The following is a 27,103-nucleotide window of genomic DNA, read 5'->3' on the forward strand; positions in this document are numbered from 1 at the left end:
TTTAATGATATAGGTCATATATTCGTTACCAATAAGAAGCGGTAAATTTACAGTGGGAACATTCCCATAGACAGCAGTTTGATTAGTTAGTCAAGCAGCGACTATGTATTGGAGAGGAAAGGGGAGAGTGGTTCTGTTATTTGCCATTAAACTTTTTCTAATACGTATGCGTTTTGTGCCGCCCCCGCCTCGCCACCGTAGGAGGTTGGAGTGTTAAGGGTCCTCTAGTGCCGATTGAGAAATAAAACTCTAGTTATTACAAATAGTGTGATTGTAGTGTTGTTACGCATGGGTCCAAGGTCGTTCACTTCGTTTCCATGTGCAGCGAACGTGCCGAGAAAGTGTGCCAAGTGATGTACGCCGCCTTGTTCGCGCTGTTCTTGACGCTGTTCGCGTACTTTGTGGTCTACGCATTGAGCACGGGCACCATCGTTCGCGTACGCACCGAGATGGGACTCGTCAGCGGGGAACTGCGCTGGGTACTGGAAAACAACGTGTTTCACTATCTGGGCCTACCGTACGCCTCGAAGCCCGCCAGGTTTCAACGCGCCGTTCCCGCCGACCGGTGGCGGCTCAACCATGTCGTCGCGCAGTTCCCAGGCGTCCGGTGTGTGTCATATATTCTTCGATATCTGGTATTGTGACTGCGGTCAGAGTTAACTCTAAATTGCACTCGCTCTAACAAATGCGAAATTACGCAAGCCCTGAAGGAACATTGTTACACTATTGTCGATGTTGCGTCGCCTAACAAGTGTCATCAGCTTGAAATTTTTTATATACTCAAAGAAAGTTATACATGCAGAGCCTTCACGATGCTCGACCTTCGAAATAAATTTTATGAAAGGTTAAAGTGAGGAGATTAACAGTTGCAATGACTTTTAAAATGGTTGACACTTCTTTCTTTAAAAAACTGGACAGCCTTGATTCTGAGAAAAAAAAAGTGGTGCATATATGTTGTACTGTCTTTATATTCCGGCATGAAAAGTTGTTCACATGTGTACCACTATCATCTCGCGGTATAAAATCAACAAAAAGTTATCAGGGATAGTAATAATAAGTGTAAGGGGGCTATTTACTTTTACCCCCGAATGCAGAGATGTTACTTGACTCGTACTTGACTCGTTCTTGACTCAAGACAGTCTTGCCGGTCGCCATAAATCGTTCTCGAACTTGCGGATGACTTGAAGGCTACTTGGCTCGGTCGAAGTCAGGACAAGTTTCAAGTCAGCTGCGGGGCTTGCTTGAAAGCGACTTCACGAGTTATTCCAACATGGCCACCTCTCAAATCGACGTCGCGTGAAAGGTGGCCGCTTTTGAGTTTGCTTGCCTCGCCATAAGTGTAGCATTTTTTGAGGCGCACTGCCTGCCGAAGATTCTTGGAACCACTTTACGTGACCAAGGAAATCCGATGGAGTTGTACGACGAGCAACAATTCCACGCTAGGTACAGATTCATGAAGAACGCCGTGAGGCAGCTGCTCGTTATGTTGCCGCTCCGTGAAAGTGGGGACAACCGAAGACAGCCCGTGCATCCAGTGTTACAGCTACTGATGGCTCTCAGGTTTTACAGCGCTAGCACATTCCAACCAGTCACCGGAAATTTCGTCCGCATTCCGTAGTCGACAGTGTGCCGTGCAGTCGGAAAAGTTACGCTACTCATCGCAAAGCACCTGTACGCGATGCTGGTGCGCTTTCCGCAGCCAGCGGACTGTTATGAAGTGGCTGAGTTCCCTTGCGTTACAGGTTGTGTCGACTACACACACGTGCGTATTAATAGCCCCGGTGCCGACAACGCTGAAGTGTTCCGTAACCGCAAAGGCTATTTCTGTTTTTCTATAACACGACGACACTTTCCGTCTCTTTCGGTAAAAAAAAAATTGACTCGGTGCTGTGTCCGTGTGCCTCGTCTACCCTTCCGTCCCGTCTAGGGCGCTGTTTCTCGCTCAGAAAGGCATCGCTTGTAGCACAACGCTACGTCAAATTGCACACACACAAAAAAGAGGTGCCCCTATCACGGGTTTTTTTATCCGCGTCACCATCATGCAGCGATACATTGCTGCACCCCGCGAGACAGAATTCTGCTGAGGGCAATGTCCTGAACCCCACTTTTTCTCTTGTTTACCAAGCTCAACAAAAGGATACGAATCACATTTGTTCCCAGAACTTGTTTTTTTTTTTTCATAATAACTGCGACCTAGCCCATTACAGGCATGCACACAGGCGAACAGAGGCAAATACCGTGAAAATCGCGTCACCTCGTGAGCCAGGTCAGCACAAATACATGCCATGGCGTTCGATTGAGAAAAAAAAAACGACGAAAGAACCCAACGCGATGCTTGTTTCTCCTCCAAACAAGCAACCGTGGAGAAACGCACCGCATTAGGGTGGCCACTAAAACCAGCGGGCAACGAACGCTTTACAGAAGCAACACTGCGCATCGCTGTGGTGGCAGGCACCACGTGCCGCTCGCTAGCCGTAAAATGGCAACAATATGCTTGTGACCCTTCGTTTTTGTAGTTATTTTAAAACGTAGGGTTTTTTTTTTTTTGGTGTAATGCATGCCTTACGTGACCAACTTCATTATTACCCTCGTTAGCAGGCGAGCAGCGTGTTTTTTCTTTGAAGCTCGTTCTTGACTTGACCAAGCAAGACAGCCTGGGCATCTATGAAACGCGAAGGCTGACTTGGGCGTTTTGAAGTCCGATGCTTGCTTCGCGCCGACTTGCTCAAGTTAAGTTGAAGTCGCGAGCCAAGTAATATCTCTGCATTCGGGGGTTAGAGTTGTTTCATGTATGCGATGAGTAGGGAAACTGGAACATAGTATGTGCTGCAGAGTTAAAGATGGTCATGCCTAGCACATGCGGAAGTGACCTGTGACAGGCACACATCAGCCAACGCGAGCTCGCGGCAGCAGTATTCAGCTGCATGCCCCTAAATCAGGCAGCGATTTACGCCACTTTTAAAGATAGAATCCTCTCTACATTAAAAATCAGAATACTGCATATAAATCAATCTAGTTCAGATAGTTGTCCTGAACTATAGTCAAAATTATGCCTCACAAGTGTTTCTCGAAGAAAACCCCAAAATATGTGCAGCGAAACTCTATTTCTGAATAGCAAGTGAGCCACGGGGCTCGCTGTGGTAAACGTGGAAAACAGGACACTTCCCAGGTATGTTGAAGGAATGTTTTCAAGGCGCTCATTTAGGCCAAGAGGTAGAAAGCGAGTATAAATCAAGGCACGCACTCAATAAAATGTGCGGTCCATGTGACGTATCGTAGCAACATTTGAACTCATAATTATAGCCTTCTTTAATACCTCGTTTGATGATACAACCTGAAAGAGTGGCCCCAGTTCGGGCCGTTTTTTATTTTGAGTGTTTGAATTGCAGTGAAAAAGTGGTGCGCATTTGCACCGGTTTCCAACAAAGGGTAACCGGAGGGCTTTGCGAATATCAAGAAATGGTAAGATGCACTCACCTTACTTACCAAAAGACTGACGGGGATATGTTTAGCCACTTTCTTACTGGAAGAGCACCATGAAGTCTGTGCTCCTGAAGCTTCGATTGATCGATTTGTTTAAAATATACCCGTCATGTAAAACACAGAGCGTGCAAACATAGACTCGATAAAAACGTCGAGACACGACAAACGCCAAAAACAGGTGGTCAGCATTTGGGAGATCCTCAGGACTTTTTGTGTCCCTTTTTCATGCCTTGTCTTTTAGAATGTACAGTTCTCGGTTATTATACACATCTTATATTTTCTTCTATCTAAGCAAATTCGATTAGTGGTCCCTAATAATGTATTTGACAGTATGAATAGAAAACGTTAGTGACTGTTGACTCCAGATGCGTCCAAGTACGCATGCGCAATCCTTGAGGTGCTATCCTGAATAACTTGCAATAATAAAATTGAGTATATAACCTTTGAATAATTAGCCAGAGTAATTGAACTCTCAATATGTTAGTTTGATATGACCAATATTATCACAGATTTTCTAATAGATGTTAAGTGCACTCTCCACTAGAGTTCGCAACCGTTAATTATTATTAATATTTGTAATTGCATTCGTGTAATACTTAGAGGTAGCGTGGTTTAACAAAGGCGTAATGTGATGTTCATGAGTTGGTTCTGGTAATTAGGTTGGCAGTTTTCATTAGACGACATAATATTTAATTACTCCTGTTTACCTGGGGCCAAGTTCACGTTTACATTCGCTATCGAAGGATGTAAAGGTGTAGTACGCTGCTTTCTGATCTTCCCTACCTAATGTGTTACCTATGACGGGTGGGCGGAGCATCATATTCCGCGACTAGTGAACCAATTAAGCCTTTCAAAGGAACCCTAATGCGTTGCCCATCACGGGTACACACGCATACAGAGCGTTTTATTTACCGCATCGGCCGCATCCGCAAGACTCTGCTGTGATGCGCTAAATGACACCCAACGCTATATTTAGGAGCAAGGGAAGACATATTTAGGTGCACTGGGCAGTGAAGCCAGATTTCTAGGGATACTGCATATTGGCCGTCCCTGGCACTACTTATTTGCCTGCACTCTTTGGCAACGAATAGTCCCGAGTTCGGGGCTCTGAATCATTTTATGGGCACCAGGGCATTCGTATTTGTGCCAGATAAGTTTACGTTAGCACCACTTTCAGTAGCTGCATTTCATGCTTCATTTGTTTAGCGGTGTGCATCGCTTCACTGCGTGAGCCATGCTGTTGCTCTTAGCTACGGCGCTTCAGTCGGTTTCTATAGAGCTTTGAGGAAATGAAGAAGCTTGTCACCTTATCACCTTATCAACTTTCACCTTATCAACTCACTCATATCACCTTTCAAGTAAATCATTAGAGAACAAGCTAAGTTTATATTCGTAGTGCACAGCCTGCGCAATTACGGTGATGTTTCAAACCGCCCCTACAAAAAAATTTAGATTTAGTTAAATACGGAAAACTTAAAATGTTAGCAACCAAGCGATAACTGAGATCGTCTACTGAGATCGTCTACTGAGATCATCCCTCCTGGAATCGCAGCCACTCTAATCTTGACCCTAAAGTGTTTCTTCCAGATTATTAAAATTGCGTGTAGCGAAAAGCTCGACCATGTGGCAGTGCGATCCATCAGGTCTAGACTTCAGTTCGAATCATGCTTACCACTGGATTTAGTTCGTAGTTCTCGTGACCAAAGTGTTCGAAAGGAGACATCACTGAACACCTACAAAAAAGAAAATTAGTGCAAGTGAGAGACATACATAACCATGTCGCTAATCGTCACGTTTACATTTTAGAGGCGCAACAGCTCTTTGACTAGCCTGCGTAATGCTGTCCCTCCGTCCATAACACTCCACTCGCCGCAGGTGTACGAGCGGCGCCAAGTAGCTCGCGTCCTCTTTGCAGTGCCCGGTGACGTCTCTCTCCTAAACATGTCGCGCTGTTGCCGCGTGTCAGCTCTATCTCGCTTCACTCTCTCCTCCTCTCTCAACACTCGAGACCATTCCTCACGTGGGCATCCTCTCATCTGGACCAGCTCTCTCCATCAGTCTGCGAGAAGAAGCCGCGAGCCAGCGAGAAGAAGCCGCGAGCGCGCACCTCGAGAATCTCGCGGCGCCAACAATGTGGACAACGCACCGCTGCTTGCCGCGCGTTTGCACTCACGGGCGAGACGCCGTCGCGGCACGCTTACCACTAGTGTCGCGTACTTTTCCCGGATTTCGCCGGTGTAGCGAGGGTTAGCGAAGCCGATCGCGTTCCTAAATGGTGACGTCAACACCGATGAGGTGCAAGCCAAGGAAGCCAAACGCAAGCGTTGGTAGTGGAAGACCAGTGACACCAACGAGGCGTGAGTCAAGAACACTGATCGCGTTCGAGAATACAGATGGCGCGCGGGTAACACCAACGAGACGCGAGCTAAAGAAGCTGAGCGAAAGCGTCTTCAGAAATGCGTCCCGCCTCTCGTGTCTTTGCGTATAAAACAAATGTTTACTCGAGTAAACGCTTCACTGAGTTTGGCTTTAAACCGTTGTTCCAGCACAAGCGTTGACGCCCGTTTTAACCGGATAAATGCCATGCGCATCTCTGCTGCTTCGCATCCCAACAGGGTTTCCTTTGGGGAGGTGGTCGATAGTTTTGGGCCTAATGATCTATGTTGAGCCACAACCTGGTTTGGTGATTTGAACGCGTAATAACCTACGCATATTGCACTGTGCACAGGTGCATGCAAGTGGTGGAAAATGGCTCAAACATCACGTGGCCAAAGCCCCAAATATTTGGAGAAGTACCGAAGTCTTGGTATAGCGAGGACTGCCTGTACCTGAATATATGGAGCCCTGTCCCACCATGTGACTACACGAACGACGTTTGCCATGCTTCAGCTCCTGTCGTTGTCGTGCTTTTCAGCGTGGGTTTCGGGCAAGGAGGCGCTGACTGGTACGACGGTGCTATTCTCGCAAGTCTGGGTGGCGTGGTTGTCGTAGCACCGAATTTCCGGCTCGGACCCCTCGCCGTGCCATTGAAAGGTAAACAACGATCCCCTAATGCTAGCTGTTTTTTGTGAGAGTGGCATTTTCGTCCCCCACCCGCCCCCTCCCTGCGCTATCAAAAAAAGGGAGCGTTGACAGCCAGCTAAGGTAGCATAATAATTGTCAAGAATCAGTTATGTAGACGGCCTCTTCATCAAAAGCATAACAGTACTTTAGATAAACAAGCATTGCGTTTAGGGGATAGAAATTTCATTCGGAGGAGGGATGAAGGGGGCATTCCTTTGATCTGCCAGGAGGGCACATGTACTCAAGTATCATTTTGTTCTGTGTATGCCATGGCAAAAAAATAATTCCGGAGGGCATGAGCAGGAAGTACGCACCTCGTTTACCACCCCCTGGGTACGCTACCGATTGCATTGCCCAGCAAATGAGGAACGGATCCAGCTCAATGAACTTGAGTACTTTCGCTCATTACGCTAGCGTGCCGGAGAGTGCGAGAGGGTAGGCGAGAAACTGTTTCGAGTTAAGTTGTCCTACTCGCGAAATGTGACTTCTGATGCTGAACCACGGGGAGCCTCTAGAGGAGAACGACAGTTATAGGCAAGTGTAAGGTAACCGGAGAAAAGTCTGTACCCGGACCGTAAAACTCCAGGGAGCGTCCGGAGGGTGTTCATACTTATATTGCGGCATGAAATACAATAAAAAGACAACGATCTGTGTGCCTTGATTGGTTAGAACACTGACTGCAATTTTACTGTATAATCAGCCTTCCTATATATTGTCAGCTACCTTTACCAGATGTTTTTATACGTCTCGAAGGACAAAATTTTCCACAAAAACAGGAGTATACCACAATGTTTGTAAATTCCGAAGGCTGGTGCGATCACAATGTGGAGTGTTTATTGAATTGCAATACAAATATTGGAAGCGTTCTTAATCAGAAGCATAGAAAATTCTTTCGTGGGAAATCGTTTCTTATATCAATAACAGTGTCTAGAAATCTAAAACATCGACACAAGCAAATATTCACAACTAGACTTTAAAACTTCATCAAGAGACATAACATGAGGCATGCGCGCTTGTTGTCGAGCGTGAGATACTTTGAAAATAACACAGCAAATCATTAAACGTTATTTGATCGACAAATAGAGCGTCAGCCACGGAGCATAATAAAGTTTCATTCAAAAGCACCGAGAACTCACTAAAGTCCGGAACTTGCATGGTTCCGAAGGCTAGGTGCTTTTGTTTTGTGGCTGAAATTCGGAAACTAACTAAGGACGCCAAAAAAATACAGATTTATATTAATCTGATGAGGAGATATACGCGTCAATATAAGGAAGCAATGCGACCTACCAAAGAAACTACCTGACATGTCTCGTTTGGCCAAGGTACTGCGAGTGGCAACTAATATCATGTGTTTATATTCGTGGGTTAAGTGCAATTCACTGTAAAAGTGAGAAAAAGATTGTGCGAGTTGGTGTGAGGGACACGTGAAGCACCATATAAAACTGGCTGCTTTTGCTGTTCGGAAAGTGCCCAGATGTTGCTAAAGCGATCACCTACGTTTTGATAGCCTAATATTCACAGTTTAATTTTTTTCCAGATTTTTGACAACGTTTACGCGTGTCATTGATTTAGTCATTGTTGAACTAAAATTCAATTACGTGGAACTTATAGTCGAGTATTAATAGTTGTACTGAAACTTTTCGCATCTAAAGTTCATGCTAATATAGAACACCGCCATCAGAATGTGGACATGTTTGCCCATCATACTACCGAGCTGACTAGAATGTGGCAAGTCTGCACTATGGTAAAAAGTATGTGTAGGTAAAATCGGGTAAAGTGTAAAAGCCAAGTGAGTCTACGTCTTTTGCAATGGGTTGCGTGAAGGAAACAGCAATTTGTGGGGGATGCCTTTCACAGAGGATCAGCCGCAAGAAGTGCCTTTGCTGTCGCTGTCAGACCAGATGCTTGCAATAAAGTGGACGTGGCACAACATCAAGTATTTTGGCGGCAACACTACCCAGATAAGCTTGCTGGGCGCTGGAGGAGGAGCGTGGACTGTTGGAGAGATGGTGCTTTCAAACCGCGAAAACGTTCGCGACATCATCAAGCGAGTCCTTCTTCATGGTGGTTCACCGCTGCAAAGGTGAGTGAGACATAGTCACTGAACAGCCAGCTGCAAAAACATTCCAAGTACATTAAATGCTTAGCAACAGCGGTAGCTTAACATTTTGAAAATGAATAGACAAAACTCGGTGTGCACTTGTTGTGTGGTAGCTTGGCTCCCGATACTAACGCCATACTTTCGGAGTTTCATTTGTACTAGCTTGTAGCGAGTGAGGGGGGAGATGTCAGACAACGTAGTGATGGCTGCCGACGAGGCCGTGCCAAGCTCGAAAATTCGTAGGGCTGAAGCGGAGTGGCGGCGGCTGCCAGCACCTGATACGCCCGGCGCGTAAACGCCTTCTGTTCTCGCGCTGCTCGAGCTAGCATTAGCGGCGCGTGGGTCAAGAAATGATGATGATGATGATGATGATGATGATGATGATGATGATCATGATGATGATGATGATGATGATCATCATCATGATGATGATCATGATGATGATGATCATGATGGTGGTGGTGGTGGTGGTGGCGGCACCACAAGCGTCCTTTTAGGTTAACTGGTAATTTTAAGAGATTTACACAAGACATTGAGGCAACTTTAAATCATGACAGCTGTGATGTTATTCCTCCTCATGGACTCGCATGTCATCTAATTTTTTATTAAAATTTATTTTATAAACGTCACCAGCAGGTTCGGGGTTTGCTCGCTGGAAGTGGTGGCATGACAACTGTCGCCCACAGGTAGTTGGGCCTGGATCCAGATTATCAATAGGCATTGTTTTCAGTGAAATATTGAAGGGATAAAGTGATAGCACTGCACAAAGGGAGAATCTTCCAGGAGAACGACAAAAACCCCATAAATTGTTGCAAATATTGTCCCAATTACTAAGTACAGGTGACAGTTCAGTGAGTTTGCCAAAGAAAATCTTGGTTTCTTGTGTATCGCAACTCTAAATTGGGCAATACGAAATAGCTAACCAAGTCTCTTCATCTGTCAATAAAGGTACGCTCCATTTCGGGCCTACCTCGTCGAGAAGGCAATTGGATGCGGTCCAGCATCGGCCGAATGCCTCGACACAGCTGACACCTCGAAGTTGCTAGATCTGGCCTCACAGCGTCTCCTTGGACCACCGGCCACGATTCTCGCAGCAGAACCGAAGCACGACGATGGCATCGACGTCCTCGAGGGCTACGTGGCTGGTCAAGGAAGGCGGCTGGCTTCGGACTTCTTTCACGACATCGCCAGAGACGTCAGCAGTCGTACTTCCAATGTACGGAGCACGCTGTCTTGAGTTTAACATAGAAAATGTTTCCAAGTAGAGAAGGTTGGAAAATAGACACCCCTGCACGTGCATGTCCAACGACTAGATTCCGAAGGGCCCTGAGGTTTTATATATATGGTTGAGGCCTCTTAGAAGAACACTCACAATTGACACGAAAATTACGAGAATTTTATTGATTATGACTGCTTGCTGCTAATAATAGGTTACACAATAAGAAATAAAAATTGGGGTATGACAAGGAAGCCTATTTTGAGAGAACAATATCGGATGGGATATATGCCACCCACACTGTTGCCAGGGGCTGGAACACCAGGCTCGTGCTCTTCTCCCCCCCCCCCCCCCACTGAGGTTTTTTTTTGCCATGACATACCGAGCAAAAATTACGATTTCATGAGGGTGCCCCCCCTGCAGCCTTGTGGCAGCCTCTTACCCCCCACCCCCTTCCCCCGAAAAACATTTCTGCCAACGCCCCTGTATGCCACTAAACCTTGGTGAGGAGGACGACAAAATTGACTGATTTTCAAAAACTTTCAACATTATGAAGCTTTCGCGGGATCACCACAAGCCCCGTAGAGGCAAGGTATGGCAACGTCACAAGTTTTGGACGCTGAAACTCACTACAGGCTCAGAGTTTTTTTCAAATTGCATGTTTAACAGAAGCCACCACCACACCCGCACCATATATGGTGCGGGTGCGGTGGCGGCTTCTGTTAAACATGCTTTCGAAATCAGCTGTAGCTGATTTTGAAAGTCTGCTTTTCTGCAATTAGTCAGCGCTATGTGGTGTAGCATAGCGTAAATTCCAAGAGGTGCTGGAAATTGTTGTGGACGGGGGCAAGTGTTGAGAAGTACGAACACTCAACAGGCAGAATTTCTTCGTTTAAGCGATAATGAAACATCCGAGTATTGCTGTAAGTGGATTGTATTCCCAATTAAAACACAGATAAGTTGACGGTGCAGCAGCTTTCCATTGCTATAACGATATCTTGTGAAAATTGGTATCGTTATAAGTTTATTGATTGATATGTGGGGTTTAACGTGCCAAAACGACCTAATGATTATAAGAGACACTGTAGTGGAGGACTCCGGAAATATCGACTACCTGGAGTTCTTTGACGTGCACCCAAATCTGAGCACATGGGCCTACAGCGTTTCCGCCTCCTTCGAAAATGCAACCGCCGCAGCCGAGATTAGATCCCTTGACCTGCGGGGTCAGCAACCGAGTATCTTAGCCAGCCAACGTGGCGGGGCGGTATTGTTTTGAATTCATAAGTGGAACGCCTATTTGCAGAGTCCGACCGGTGTTTTGGCTACACAACGTGTCAGAATTCGAATTTTCTACTGGCATACGTTGCGGCACATCTGTTCACTACCTAACACTGGGGCATGCATCTTTCAAAGTCTTTCGATTGATTGCTTATCATTTACTTATTACTGAGTGAAGTCATACCAATGGCATGACAATATGATGAATTTTGCCGTGAATGTTAATTATTTTAGTAGCGGTTCGGCCTCCACCATAAATCCACCTAAGCCTTCTGGGTGGCAAGAGTTCATACAGCAACGGAGCCACGGCGATGCTTGAGCGCCAGAGCATGAAACTGTTTCGAAACAAAATCCTATACGGATGTGATGAAATGCGAGTAATTGCACTGACACATGCAATATTTCGTGTTAACAAGGTCGCTGCTTGTGTGCGTTGCTACAACACACTTGAAAATGAAGATATTTTAGTGCGCAATATGCCTGAAGAAAAGTAGAAGGCACAGTAGGACAGAGCCTAGCATAAGTTTAAAATTTCACTATAGCATAAGTTTAAAATTTCACTATTCGAGGCAGCATGAGAGTTAGGAAGGAAATGGTCTTTCAAAGGCCGACGCAATAAAAATCTCTCTAGCAGAAGTAGTAACCACAGGCAACACCATCAGGAAAGTGCGAAGTTGCGTTGCTGCGTATATTATTTTACAGGTGCATAGCGTTTGTAGGATAGTATACGCTGCTACGCATACACATTATTTCGCAGCAATATACGCCACATCTCGCTGATTACAATGCAGTGGGCACACCGTTACTTCACGTCATATATTTCATTTTGGACAGATCACATTGACCAATATTGTACGCGCAGTCATTGTTTTTCTCAGCTGGTGTTGACACCGAGAAGCGATGCTCATTGCTAACGGGTTCGAAGATGGTACGAAGAGGGCCAGATAAAGTAATAACGACGCTGTACAGTTCAAAGGCAGAGCTCAAGTGTTCAAAGTATTTTTCAGCCTAATGTGTAAACTATATATCTACCCACATTCACTCAAAGGTAGATATCTCCAGGCAAGACCAAGGGCACTCACTCGAGGGATCTCTGCAAAGTAGCTTTTCTACTAGATGCGAAGCAGCTCTCTGACTAGCCTGTCTAACGCTGTCCCTTCATGCGCCCCGCCCTCCCCTGGCCGCAGGTTTTGGGGCGGCGCCAAGTAGATCACGCCTTTCCTCGCAGTGTGCGCTCGTTAACCTCGCTCTCTCCCTCGACTGTCGCCACTCGCCGCGTGCCATCTCGCTCGCTTGGCCCTTTCTACCACTCGCTACTTTCGAGCACACATTGAGCGAACAGTCTTTACCTGCAATTATACTTAGGCAAAACCCAAACCACCTCGCGTGCCTTAGCTTTTAGTACAAACGTTCATTCCAGTAAGTGCTACACCAAGATTCACTTCAGACCGTTCTTCCAGCACTCGCGTCAATGCCTATTTCAAACAGGTTTCTCTCCATCTCTCATAGAAACAGCTGCGGGGGCGCGCGCTTATCGTCACCTCTAGCAACCGGTGCATGCGTTGCGATATTGTGTAGGAGAGGTTAGGGGCTGTGCTTCGTTCCTCCTTCAAAAGTCTTGCCGTCACTCTCTCTCCTTCTTGCACCCCATATCCCCGTCCACTTGCAATTCTCTCTCGGGACTCACTCGCTGGATTTCATGCCGACCGATTGTGCCCCCGCGATCTCCGATGACAGCGCAGCTCTGACCAACTGACTCACCCTACGCCACCTCCTGACACCGGCAAGAGCTCTCGCTGAGTGGTGCCCCGTCCTCGGACTCTTGCAACCATGTCCATCTTTTCTATCTGCGCCTTATTTTTCTATATGGGTCTCTCTGTTCCTGCCCCTATTTTTATCACTATCCCTTTATTCCTCCCTATCCCTTTAAAGCCTCCTTACCTTCATCTGTCGTGAGCCACTGTTTAGGTATCGCCCTATGATGTAGACAGTTACAGGGCTCACTTTTATCTTGTTTTCTTTTAAGAATCACCCCCCCCCCCTCAATCTCAACCGTTCGCTGCTTGGGCGCCTCTCAAAAAGATCCCGAAAAGTGTGCTCGAGACGCCACTGTGAAACGCGAACGCCGAGCTGAGAACGCTGTTTTGTTTTTGTTCACTTCAGAGTATTATTAGCCGTGCAGGATAACTACTAGAGCTGGGAACTAATACCACGTCCCTCGCGACAGAAAAACACAACGTGCGGCGAACGGCGCTCTTGGGCACAGTGTAGGTATCCTACACCGTGCTATTCGCCGCCTGGTGTAAGCAACAAAAAATCATTCTTCTAACGCTGAGTTCTCACGTGTGAAACGCCAGTATTCAAGCTATGCAATGCACTCACATTTCCTCACGTTTCCCTTCGAGGTAGGGGGGGCCGCAATTTTGACAATATTTTTTGAAAAAAAACAAATTTTGCTCATATTCTTAGTTATATGTTGGCCACGTAAAACATTCTCTCATGAAGAATGTTGCAGTTTTACAGAAGGGCAGTCCAGGCATACACCTACAACCTTCTGCCCAATTCCGCAACTGTAAACATAGATATACATTGATTTCCTAGCACAAGAACTTCTTTTTCCGGCTTCAATTAGTAAGTGTCCTTTTTATTGTAGTAGAATGAAAAGATGACTGCTACATGCCTATTGCAACTTGCTTCGATTCAATAAGGAGCAATAGAGAATATTTACAATAATGTGAGTTATATATACGCTTTATAAAATGCAACGTGAGAAAGTATGTCAACATTTCCAAGCACCCTAGTGTGTATCTCTTTTTTTTAACTTGCGCGCTTAGTGCTACCGCACGTATTCCATCACTTTTACTTTGTTAATTCATTTTTGCGTGACATGGTTGCACTCACGGTGTCACTCTGCTACTCCACGCAGGAAGACACGCTTACAATGCTCCAGGAATACTTCAATTTCACGGGCCTTGCTGCAATCTTCGACACGCGGCACAGGGACACTGTCCAAAGCAGCGATATTTGGCCCAAATTTCTGGAGAACCTTCTGATCCGTTGCCCTATTGAGCTCCTCGGCGACCTGTTCCGTGCCACGCACTCCACGATATACGGCTTTGTCTACGATGACGATGTAAGTGAAGTTTATAATTAATGCCACACTTGGGGGTTCGAGACTTTAGAGTGGCGGGAAGGGTCATTTTAAAAGCATATTAAATAGCAAATATTGCTACAACCAAAATTGTGGTTGTATTTAGTGAGTCTTGCGCCAACTGAAAGCACTATCAGTGTTCACAAAGACGCCTTACGCTGTTCTTATAGGCGGGAGGAAATTAAAGCCAGTCAATATGAAACATAAATATAGCGAAGTGCAAGTGCAAGACACGTGATCACTTGCGGATACATAGTATTACCGCGAAGCATTTTGTTGCTTGTTTCGTGCATGCCGGCTAGCAGCCTTATCTCCTTTGGTGATACGACATTGTCCTAATTTATCTGGCATGATCGCGGTCATGTGCACGTAGCTGTTTCGGGGGCCTGTCTTGAGTGGTCCATGTTGCCTGGAAATACAGTGCACTATCTATCACCCGACGCCCTCCGAATGCATAATTAGCCGCCACCGAAACCGACGCGTGCAGTTTCTTCATAGCGTCGCAAGTCCGCCTATTAAACGTGTCTTCTCCCTTTCTAAAAACCCTCCCAGTTTCCGTCTTCCGGGCCGTCACTAGTACAGACGTCTGGTGGAGGGGCTGGGTATGCCTAAGAGTAATTCTACAATGGCCACCGCAGAGAACAAGGACACTGAATTCACGCATACTCGAAACAGCCGCCATCTCCAAAGCTTGCCGCCTGAGCTGGGACTGCTACCAAATCCCAGGTGACCGCGAAATTGAGCTTCCGCATCCATCATGAGCGACGCGCCGACACCCACCCCTGTTATTTTGCAACAGCCCCGTAATCCCCCAACTTTCCATGGTTACGCCGCTAAAGACTCGGAAGAACTGTTGGACAGATTCGAGCGGAGGGCTACAATCAACAGGTGGGATGAATAAATGAAATTTTAATACATTTACTTTCTGCTAGACTGCTCTGCCAAAACGTGGTACGAAAACAACGAGGCCACACTGATCACGCAGATTATTTTAAGGAATGAGGTGCTCAAGACTATGACCAGCGTCATGCGAAAACCAAGCGCACAGCTGCTTCTTGAATCAATGACCCAACAACCCAATGAGACCGTGAACATGTACGTCGGAAAAAATGAAACGGCTATTTTCGCCGAGCAGACCAAAACATGAGGGAAGACAAAAAGGTTGGGTACCTAATGCGAGAAGTGAAAGAATCGCTTCTTTTCGACGGCCTCATAAGAAGCCCCCCCCCCCCCCAAAGAGTTACTGAATTTACCGAAAAAGCGTGCACCATTGAAAGGACCCTCGATGCCAAAACTGGGCAAATCAACCGTCCACTGCAGCTTAACTCACTGTACACGAAACCAATTCAAGAGGGGTCAGTGACTTGCACGCTAACCATCAACGAGCTGCAGGAAGTCATTCGTGAAGTGGTTCGAGAAGAACTACATCGACTGCTGCCGTGTACCTCCCAGCCCCCCTCCTACCCAAGTAGCGTCTCTCTAGGACGTAGTACCTGAAGAAATCCAGCAGGCGCTAGGCTCTGTGTCAGCGACGACGGGACTAGAGGCTGACTCTATGACTCCCTCCACGGCAGTTCACAGTACACCACCTTGACGAGGTGCTCCCAGTCCCTCTCAACGCGACCCACCCGCCCCAAAAAGTCATCCTTCTTTTCGCAACCGCCCTACACACGAGTGACGCCGTGGGCCAAGAAAGTGCGACACCTGGAGAACTCCCGATGACCACCTTCTGTGATTATATTGCGGTGACCCCGCTGCTGTGATGTAGTGGCTAAAGTATTGGGCTGCTGAGTCGCAGATCGTGGAATCAAATGCCGGCTGCGGCTGCTGCAATTTCGATGGAGGCGAAAATGCTGTAGGCCCGTGTGCTTAGATTTGGGTGCGTGTTGAAAAACCCCAGGGGGTCGAAATTTCCGGAGCCCTCCACTATGGCATCTCTTATAATCATATGGTGGCTTGGTGACGTTAAAACCCCACACAATCATTGCGGTGAGGCCAGCCACATTCTTCGACACTGCCGCTATAGGCGGAGACTGCAGGGTTTCTCCTCTGGGGCACCGCGGCAAAGCCCTGAGCAGCGTGCGCCAGCCATCGAAGACTACTTACGCCACGTCGAGTACACTTCCAGTGGTTGACCATTGCCATCGACCACACGACACACGTCACCAAACCGCTGGTATGCATCAGCAACACGAAGAAGGTGCCCAAGTCCCGTAGGAAACTAAAACCAGCACCTTTTGGAGGTGAGGTTGTTTCAGAACGAAAACGCGAAGATTCTCCACCGACGACAACGCAGCGACAACGAGGCAGTTGGACGATGACAATGGCTCCACCGACGACGATGAAGACACTGCCTCTACTACTACAAGGATGACGTGAAACGGTTGCTATGACGCCTGCTTTCCAACTGAAATGACAATGACTGGTCCCTACAGCAGTCACAGTACCCAAAGAAGCCGTGAACCCACCCCAAAACCTACTTGCAACTCCAGTACATGGACCACCAGCGTAGAAGTCTACATGGTCGCACGGTAAGTGTCTTGATAAATACAGGTGCTCATTACTCAGTCTTCAGTGACCTATTCACACAACTAAAAAAGTAAAGATTGCTTGGAGTGGCCAATAGATCCGCACAGCACGAGGCCACATTCTCACCCCATCCGGACGTTGCACTGCAAAGGTGGCATTCAATGGACACACGTACCCAGTGACTTTCTTGGTGCTACATCAGTGCTCTCATGACGAGATTCTCGGCCTAGATTTCCTGAACCACCACCACAATGTTATCAATCTGAGGTCCGGGTTCATCATACTTGCCAGGGATGAGTCCATAAATTCACACTCTGTACTAAAGAAACAAGCAGCCATCCATGTGCTCCTAGGTTACGTTATCGTCCCACCTCGATCAACAAGGCTGGTGAACGTAACCGTAGCAACTACTCAGAATATCAATGACATCGTCGAGGGAAACATGCAGCTTCTGTTGGACAGATTCATTGGAATCACAAGAGGCACTACCGAAATCAAGAGTGGGAAAATGGACGTGATGATAAAAAACTTCAGCGAAGAGTTTCGTCACTTGATTGATGCCGCAACTATTGCCTCCTTCGAAGAAAATGCTAAGTGAGCAATGCCCTCGCCCAGTCAGACCCGACACAGTGACCACGCAGATCTGAAACTAGGAGCCGACATTCCACATTAACCCTTCCCTGTCCAGCACAGGCAACAGCAGCTCCATAACCTTCTCCGAAGTTACGGCAACTGCATCGCTGCCTCTTCAAAGGTCCAGCCAACGTTAGTTGCAAAACACCGAATAATAACACAAGATGATATCTGCCCCCTCCGCCAAAGCTGTTAAGGTGTTTCATCACGTGAAGGCCAAGCCATCCAAAGGCAAATAAAATAAATGCTGCATGAAGCTGTGATTCAGCCATTTTAGAGGCCCTGGGAAGCACCGGTTCCTTGTCAAATAAAAAAAGGACGGAACTCTCAGATTTGGGTTGGTTATCACCGATTGAATAGCATGACCAAGAAGGACGTATACCACTTACCACAGATAAATGATACATTGGAGTACTTTAGTGATGCAAATTACTTCTCGTCCATTGATCTGAAGACCAGGTATAGGTCAATCAGAATCGACGAAAGAGATCGGGAAAGGACGACCTTCGTCACACCGAATGGTCTGTACGAGTTCTAAGTGATGCCATTCAGGCTTTGTGCTGCCCCAGCAAGCTTTCAGCATGAAATTAACACAGTACTGTCAGGTCTGAAGTGGCAAATCTGTCTGGTATATTTAGATGATGTCGTCGTGTCCTCATCCAAAATCATTGATCACTGGAAAAAACTTCGAACAATATTGACGCAATCAAATAATCAAGACTAAGGCTGAAGCCAGAAAAGTGCTACTTCATCTACGAGGAGTTACAGTTTCTTGGTCACATCATAAGCAAAGGCGAGGTACTCCCAGATCTACAGAAAAAATACCATTGCAAATTTTCCTCAGCCAGCTGACAAGAAAGCCGTGCACAGGTATTTAGGGCTATGCGCATATATATATATTGGCGGTTCGTCAGAAACTTTTCGCACTCGCACATTGATGTGCCCTTGACGCAGCTGACCAAGTTAGACGTGCCTTTAAAATGGGCAGATGCACAACGGGACTCATTCGAAGAACTTAAACGCCGTTTACAGTCCCCGCCTGTACGTTGTACACTTTGACGAAAACGCCGAAACTGAAATTCATATGGACGCGAGCGGCATCGGCTTCGACGCTGTTTTTTTAGAAGAAAGAAGGCTACAAGACTGTCATAGCATACGCTAGCCGTTTTCTGTTGAAGTAGAAATTGGAAAATTTTTCGACAGAGAAGTAGTGTCTAGCGATATTTTGGGCCACGTTAAAATTCCGACTGTAATTGCACGGCAGTCTCTTCAAGGTTGTGACTGACCATCACACGTTGTGCTGGCTTGCCAACTTGAAACACCCATCTGGCCACCTAGCTTGATGGAGCCTCTACGTCTTCACGTGTTCGATGTGGGGGCAGTCTACGCGCCCGGCCGTAAGCACTCTGACGCATACTGCCCGTCATTAGCTCCCGTCGGCCAACCTCCAAAGCCCGACAATAATGATGCTTTTCTAGGGCCGATCAGCACCAGCACTTTCGCACAACAGCAGTGCTCGGACCGCAACCTGCAACAAAGTACCTGGACGTCCAATCCTCCTCTTTTCTTGCAACAGTCAGGTGTGGCATCTTCATACTTTTTTTCTGGTTGCGAAATATCCCTGGTGAATTCCTACAAATATTTAGGTATAAACATTACGCCAGATCTTACTTGGTCCTCCCACATAACAAACATTTCTAACGAAGCAAACAAAGTCCTTGGTTACCTAAGAAGAAATTTACGACTTGCTCCCCCTTCTGTTAAACTTTTAGCATATCAAACACTAGTCCGTCCGAAGCTTGAATACGCTTGCGCCGTCTGGGATCCCCACCAACCTAATCTATCCAAAACATTAGAATCTGTCCAAAATAGAGCAGCTAGGTTTATATATTCCGATTACTCGCGCCACACAAGCGTTACTAACTTAAAGATTAAAGCCCATCTTCCCAGCCTTGAACTGCGACGCAAAGTCGCTAGATTAGCTCTTTTTCATAAATTTTTTCACTCACTGTCCCACGCATCTGTTATCATGCCCGCGCATCGCATATCTTCCCGCACTAACCACAACAACCCAGTTTACCCTGCGCATGCCCGTACAACTGCTCACCTTCGGTCATTCTTCGTTCAGACAGCGAAGGATTGGAATGACCTTCCGTCCCACGTCGTGCGCCACTCCAGCCCCATTCTTTTCAAAGCGCACATTGAAGAAACCCTGTACTGCCCACCCCTCATGTAACACCCCTCCCTGGGGTTTTTGGGGTATAATAAATAAATAAATAAATAAATAAATATTCCTTCTGTGTGCGAAACTGAGTGGTCGTGAAAAAGAGCTTTGCACCCAATAAGACCACCTACCTTCTAGCATTCCCAACCAGCCTGCGAGAAAAAAATTCTACAAGCCCTACATGATGAACCCACCATTGGCCGCCCTGGTTTTCCCCATGCACGCCACAGAATCCAACAGAGGTACTACTTGCCCCGTCTCTCCGCAGATGTCGCACGTTACGTAAAGACTTGCGGGAAATGTCAGCCCCGCAAAACACCACCAAGACCAGCTGGATTCCTACAGCCGATTAAACCGCCTTTGAGGTCATTCCAACAAATCAATATGAACCTGCTGGGCCCCTTTTGTAAATCAACATCAGGTAACAAGTGTGTTATAGTGGCGACAGGTTACCTCGCACGATACGCCGAAGCAAAGCCCTTACCTAATGATACAGTGGTAGAAGTCACCAAATTTTTCGTGGAATCAATTCTCCTGCAACACCGAGCTCCTGAGTTGCTCACCACAGACAGGGGAACAGCTGCCATAGCAGAGCTGACTCAGGCCATCCTACATTACAGTGGCACAAATCACCGGGGCGTGTCTCGAGTGGTCGACGCTATCGGGAAATTCAACGCACTATCTCTTCTCTGGCAGCCTCCGAATACATCGTTAGCCGCTATCGAAACCGAGGCGTGCAGTTTTCAAAGACGGCGGTCTATTTTTAAGGACCTCCGACGCAAAATTTTTAGTCTGTCTGTATGTACGTTTGTCTGTTTGTACACTGTTAACGACACCAGGTACTTGAAACTGCCGACTCCATCCGCTGTGTCCACCAATGTTGCTCAAGATTTAGCGTTCATAATTGTGCAATCATCAATTACAAAGCCACTATTGCGCATGTCTGGGGCACCATAACACGTATGTAATCTGCATGTGCGTCTTTTACCAGAAAAGGCATACATAAGTAATTTTAAGGACCGTAGCACTTATCACGCTGCGCTGTCCATGCAACGCTTGCACGAAAAATTGAGTGTTTCCAACGCTTTACTAAGACGAGACGTTGGTGGCACCTACCTGTTGCCTTGCGTTCTACAGCTTATCACCCCTGAGACGGGCGCGCCCACCCATCTCAGAGCCATGCGCTTCGTTTTCCAAGAAAAGTGCCAGATGGCGCTCATGTCTCACGTGTGACGTGACTTAATGCGCTTGTTCGCCTCCGCTGTAACGCAGTGCCTCCAGAGTACCATTCACCAATTTTGATGCGAAGATCATCAATCAAATGTTTTGTTCACTCTCTCCACACACAAGACTATCGTCCTTCGATGACATTCGCGCATTAACATGCAGATATGGGGCCGATTTTTTCTTATCAGCGCAAGTCCTCCTAACAAACGTGTTCTCTATCATTCCTAAGAGCCTCCCAGTTTCCGTCTTCCATGCCGTCACTGGTACATGACAATATTTAGGTGAGATACTCGACTAAGCGACCGCATTGTTTCAATCTTATACAGTTCGTATTGAAACTAAGTAGTGTGTGATTTGTGATAGTAAAAAATGACCCAGACTTTCCCGTCGAGGATAAATTTTTACGAACAAAAGAAAGAGAGGATGTGCCTCAGTTTTCGAACAGACGGTGAACGACTGAAAGAATGTGCATTCATTGAAAAAAATTGTGTTAGGCCCTTATAGTATAATCATAAACTAAAGAAATGCTGAGGCGCAGTGAGTCACTAACAAAAGTGAAGGATGTAATAAAAGACAACGTAAGGTGGTGTGCACCTGAGCCCGTTACATACAATCTTTATGTATGCCTCTTAACCAGCTAAATATGCATGCAGGAACGCACAGTTGCTTCTGAGCTAGGTCACATATCTTCTATAATGAGAACTTGCGCGAAGCGGTGCCACAAAAAGGACAAACTGCAAGAAGGGTGTTTACCTATATAATATTACATGCTTCGCGTTCAGTTCAAGCATTGTTTTCGGTCATTGTTGTCATGTTACGTACAATACTAATAACCTAAGTTGATCTCATAAGCTCGAAATGGGGCGTTTTTTTAAGTGCTGCTCTAGAAGCTCCATCTGCACAGCCAATGTCGCAAAACTAGTTGGTTGATTTTATGGTGTTTTGTACTGTTAAATCCAGAGCTGGTTTTCTTCTTCTTTTTTTTTTGCTCCGTATTGACAACTCTGAATTTCACTGGTAGGTTTGGAGTTGGTTCACGTTTCTTACTGGTAGATTTAGAGCAACTCGCTCCGAGATGAATTACTCTTATTGCTCCGCCACCAATTCGTGTATTTGGGTGGAAATACGACGAGAAGCACACGTCACTTCCGTCATTGTGCGTGGTATAAGCTTTGCAAAACGGCTGAGATTGCTCCTGTGGAGAAACTTCTACCGTAAATTCCACCATGAATAGCCAGTTTTACCTTTTATTTGATTTTCTGTAGTTTCGTCAAGACTTCCTGGTCTAGCGGAGAGCTACTAAAACCTTGATCCGTGGATTTGAACGATTATGCCACTCCCATTGCCTTGATTGTGTTGGGTAGGAGTACGACGCATAGTCGTAAAGATTTCCATGTGCTGGTTCATATTTGTCGGCGCAACATAAGAAAACAGTTCTTCTCCGCAGTCGGGACAAAGTTGTCATGGAAAACTAGATAATGGGAAAGGAATCATTTATGGAACAATAATTTAAGGAACGTTCACACTTGAGAAGTGAAGAGAAACGAAAACGCCAGAGCGCCTGGAAAACCACGGCCGTGCACGTCGAAGATGTTCACATTAGTTCTCTTCCATCCCGCCGCCACTCCCTATGATACCTTGACATTTTATTCGTTTTTGCCTGCTTTCAGGAAACTAAAATTCGTACCGAATTATAGTTATTCACGCAAAGTAGTGAAAAGAAACAGCTCGCACCTTTTGAAACATTGTTTCGGAAGATAAGCCTGCAGGAACAACACGAGCGAACGCACCGGCGGCGGCGGCGACGGATTCGATTGGCTGTACACAAAAGTGAGGTGGGACACTATAAGTCATGCCGACTCGCTGCAATTGCCCCGTCTGATTTCAGAGTTCTCGGTGATCGTAATCCAAACCAGGCTCTCGATGAGCACATCCTTGTTGAGGCCGTCAAGTTTCGTCATGCTGCATGGGTAGTTTTCTATTTGAGTCGATGCGAGCCGACGCCTGTGCTGCGATGTTGAATCTGCGGCCGGCTGGTTTGTTCACATGATTTGATATAGCGCAGCCAAGGCTGTGAAGCGGAAATCAGGTCCGGTTTCATGTCACGGGAGAATCGGTTATGGAGCGATTCTAGTGCGCCGGCCGAGCGGCGTGGTTTTCCAGCCGCTTGGGCGGCTAAACGAGCCAGTTTCAGGAATTTTTCGCCAGTTTCGCTCTCTTCGAGGTCACGTTTGAACGCGCCTATAGTGGCGTATTTGTAGACAGCTTCCTGAACGACCTCCTGCAGGGCATCTACGTCTTTCACTGACAGATGTCGCTTGGTGTAATACAAGTGCTCGCTCCAGAATTTCGGTGGCAGCTCCGGATCTCCCAGACTATAATTGTTGCTTCTGATTTACGGAACGTTTCTGATAGCCCAAGTCAATCTTCTTGCAGGAAAAAGGATCCCCATGCATTGTCTATCAACAAATGATACCTTGAGTCCTGATGAGTTGCAAGAGGCATATAGATATGTCTTCTCTTATCCATCTTTATGGAACCCTTCTAATTAAGGACTAACGAATAATAATTGATCGGTATCGTCTTTATGAGGCTGCCTAGCATTTTCTTACTAATTCAAATTTTCCCATTTCCCCACGTGATCATTAAATCTCAGCTATATAATATATTTTGATTCATCCATAACTAATTAAGCATCTTATATCTAACCGTTTACTTCATGTTGTCGTGATTACTGTTCCCCAAGCAATATAGTTTAATACTTCACTCAGCCATCACTTTGAACGAATACCCTAACCCCAAAACGGGCTTATTGAAATGAACTAAAGCTTGGTCAGTCACAAGCTCCGCTGTTCGTCTCGCATTGCAGCAATAATATAAGCTGCCCGCATTTATTTGGATCTGTGGAACAACTCTTTTTTAGAAAATCACGGAATATATGAGCATGCAACATATATTGTTGTTTCGTTTCATCCCGGCCCACTTATCAGCGTGGCATCTGTTTTCAGTGCTGCCCTGTAGCAAGCGTCGGCAGCCTTTTGGGGCGCACAGCCGAATTGCACGAAGCTTACATGTGGTGGGGGCGCACGGCAAATAGGGGTGGGATATAAAGCACTCTAATAAAAACCATGTTTATTTTCTTGAGGCATGCCGAAAGGTTGTTATTACTCGCAACAATAAGTTGCAAGCAAGAACCCCACCAGACGCCTTGTCAACTTTGAACAAGGAATTGACAAAGGGGAGAGGTGAGGGATTTTATGTTGTGCCAGGCGTCACATATTACTGTCCCGATTGCCGCATGCGGCCCGCTTGCCACAGGTCACCGAAGTAAGGCCTAAATAACACACCTATTCAGTTTGTATCCGCTACCGTCGCAGACACGGAATCTGTTTTATCAGCAAAAGTCCCAAACACAAGAAATTCTGTTTTTCTCATTTTAAGTTCCCCGTGAGAGCGCCCTTATCCTAGGGGACTTCGTACAGCTAAATTACAAATTGTGTTTAGTGCTTTCAACTTGAGCTTGGTACCCAAATAATAGCACATCATTGTCGCGAAATAATGCAAAATGACAATCCTAGATATTTACACGCGTTGTCATCCACATTTCAATAACGACGTGTGAGCAGTAATTCAGTGATGTCTTTCAAGACTGGTAGTTGGAATTGCTTAGTGAGGAGCAAAGACAAAGAGAGTTAGAGGACGTATACAATGATACAAACCTCGATAAAAAGCCTTTAAACATACAACATTCTCAACTATTGTCCGAACATTATGAAAAAGCTGAATGATTATTGTGCTAGCCTAAAGGAAAATTTTCGTCACAATCGCTATATTTGTCTACTGTTGTTGCTTATTCTCCAGAATTTATTTCCAAGTGATGTGGTGGAGATCCCTTTTCCCGACTTGGACATGCTGTTTGGCGTGCCACTAATATCCTCAGACCCAGCCTACCCCGAACGCATGAAAGAAATGAGCCTCGCATATATGAAGGTGTGGTCCACCTTCATAAAAAAGGGGTAAGTTGTTTTCTTATTCACATCTTTACTCAGACCCTTGTCATTATGATGTATTTATAAAGAGCTACCTTCACTATCTTATCTACACTAGGAAACATGTAAATTAAAGGGACAGAGAAGCTCGAAATGTCGTTGTCTAACGAGATGCGCCGTAGTCACTGAAGCCTACTGCAGTGAGCATTTCTTTCTGGCATTCACTGCACATTTTGTACATCCCATTGTCTTTATGGGTATACAAAACAGTTTGTTCGCACAAAATAGCAGGAGAATATGTGGTAGTGAATGAATCACTAGAATTTCCGCAAACGTTGTCTGCTGCTCTACTCCTGAAATAGTGTTTTGAGTTGTCCTAAGGACGCGCACGTGGCCTATGAAAGTCTATTATCTCACAGTGCAGAAGCCTCTGCCCATTTTGAATTTTCGAATAAACATTTAACCATATAGTTTCTTAATATACACTAGAGGGAACTCTGGCGCTAGTGTCTATGGGAGCTGCAACACATGGCACTTCAGCGAGCAGGGGAATGATGGGTAGTACACACACTTGTCTAATTTTCGTACTTCTGTCCTGCTACTGGCTCCGTGCGTGTTCGTGTAGCTTGGAGCTGTTTTTTTTCATGAAAACAAAAATTAGCGAATGTTCACCGTTTGCGCTTCACAACCTTATCCTTTTAGGCTTACCATGTCGAATCAAGTCACTAAGTTCCAACGGGTTTGTTCTTTCTGTCAAAACAAAACCGTAACCAGTAATAAACAAAGCCGTAAGTACAAAGACTAGGCAAATGTGCGTACTACTCATCATTCCCATGGTCGCTGAACGATCGCAGCGCGAGAGTGCCCTCTTGTTAATTTTATTTATTTATTTATTCATCTATTTATTTATTATTTATTATTTTTGGGAAACTCTATGCCTTCAACAAGGGACAGTCGCGGTGACTTGAACGTGGATACTTGAAAAACAAGCACCGAGATGACGCAGAGTACACAGAAAAAAAAAGACAGAGAAAGAGCACAGTTATGTGTCTTTTGTGTGTTTCTTCATTGTAGTCATGCTGTTCTTTTTTTTTCAGGAATGTACCATTATTCAATTGTCCTTTTTCTTCCTCACTGCATGGTAACATGTTTCATGTGTCCACTAGATTATCTGTCCATTAGGAACCCATATTTAGGAGAGGCAAATTCAATTCACTTCAAGTAAATTTTGTTGGTATTTACATGCTGAAGGGTTGCGTTGCGTGAAGGGCTACATGATTTGGCCCCGTAACCAAAATTAATGAGTAAGTACGAAAGGCGTACAAGTTAAGAGCATCTACAGCTGTAAATTCTCGTTTCAACTTCACATTTTGATTCACAGACCTCACACAGTGCACAAAAACCTGTGTGCTTTCTTAGGGGGCTTTCCGAGCAAATATGCAAATAAAATCGTTATTGTTCCAAATTCTAACCATCGATTATTCCGGGTTGGACTAATTGACACATTCTTCAAATGACCAGTGTATTTTAATAGCAAAACGTTTCATTTTTAAGGCGTCCACTGCGGTAGTGTAGGGGTTAACGTGCTCAGCTGCTGATCCGAAGGTCACGAGTTCGATTCCGGCCGTAGCGGTCGCATTTCAATGAAGTTTTAATGGTAGGGGTCAATGTACTTTGCGATCAGCCGATGTCAGCCAGATAAAGAACGCCAGATGGTTAAAATTTCCAGAGTCCTTCAGTACAACTCTCTGATAATCATGGGGTGGTTTTGGGACGTAAAACCTTATATAATATGATCATTTCTGGGGGCGCAGCAACAGCTGGCAGCACTTATTGCGTGACATGTATTGCGTTAGTGATAGCTGTTCTTATTGAGCTATCTGGAATGACTGTAGAATGAAAATTGTTTTATTAAGATTTGTTATGAGCTTCTAACCTGCATGATCCTGCAACCGAGCAACTTCTCCCATATGTCACCCTGATCTTTCGCAGGAGACTGCCGAGCGTAAATGGCAATCCTTGGCCCGTGATGATCGAGGACTCGCGGTGGACAGCAATCTCGGTCACCATCAAGGGCGGCATGAAGCTGTCGGCCCCACCTAGGTTTGTCCACAAGACTTGCGAGAAAATCGACGCTCTCCTGCTGGGGAGCATCAGACATCCGGACTCTGATTCCAGTGAATTTGCCACAGAGGAATCCCCCCGATAG

General features: G+C 45.9%; 1 protein-coding gene across 1 annotated transcript; it reads left to right on the forward strand.

Annotated features, from left to right (window-relative positions):
• Positions 1-317: 317 nt before the first annotated feature.
• LOC142802979 (acetylcholinesterase-like) lies at positions 318-27,103 on the forward strand. The gene is made up of 7 exons (XM_075888070.1): positions 318-607; positions 6,212-6,516; positions 8,404-8,629; positions 9,596-9,863; positions 14,068-14,274; positions 24,767-24,921; positions 26,887-27,103. The coding sequence occupies exons 1-7, from the start codon at positions 318-320 to the stop codon at positions 27,101-27,103; spliced, it is 1,668 nt and encodes a 555-aa protein (XP_075744185.1).

The sequence above is a fragment of the Rhipicephalus microplus genome, chromosome 3 (genome assembly GCF_043290135.1).
Source record: "Rhipicephalus microplus isolate Deutch F79 chromosome 3, USDA_Rmic, whole genome shotgun sequence".
NCBI lineage: Eukaryota > Metazoa > Arthropoda > Arachnida > Ixodida > Ixodidae > Rhipicephalus > Rhipicephalus microplus.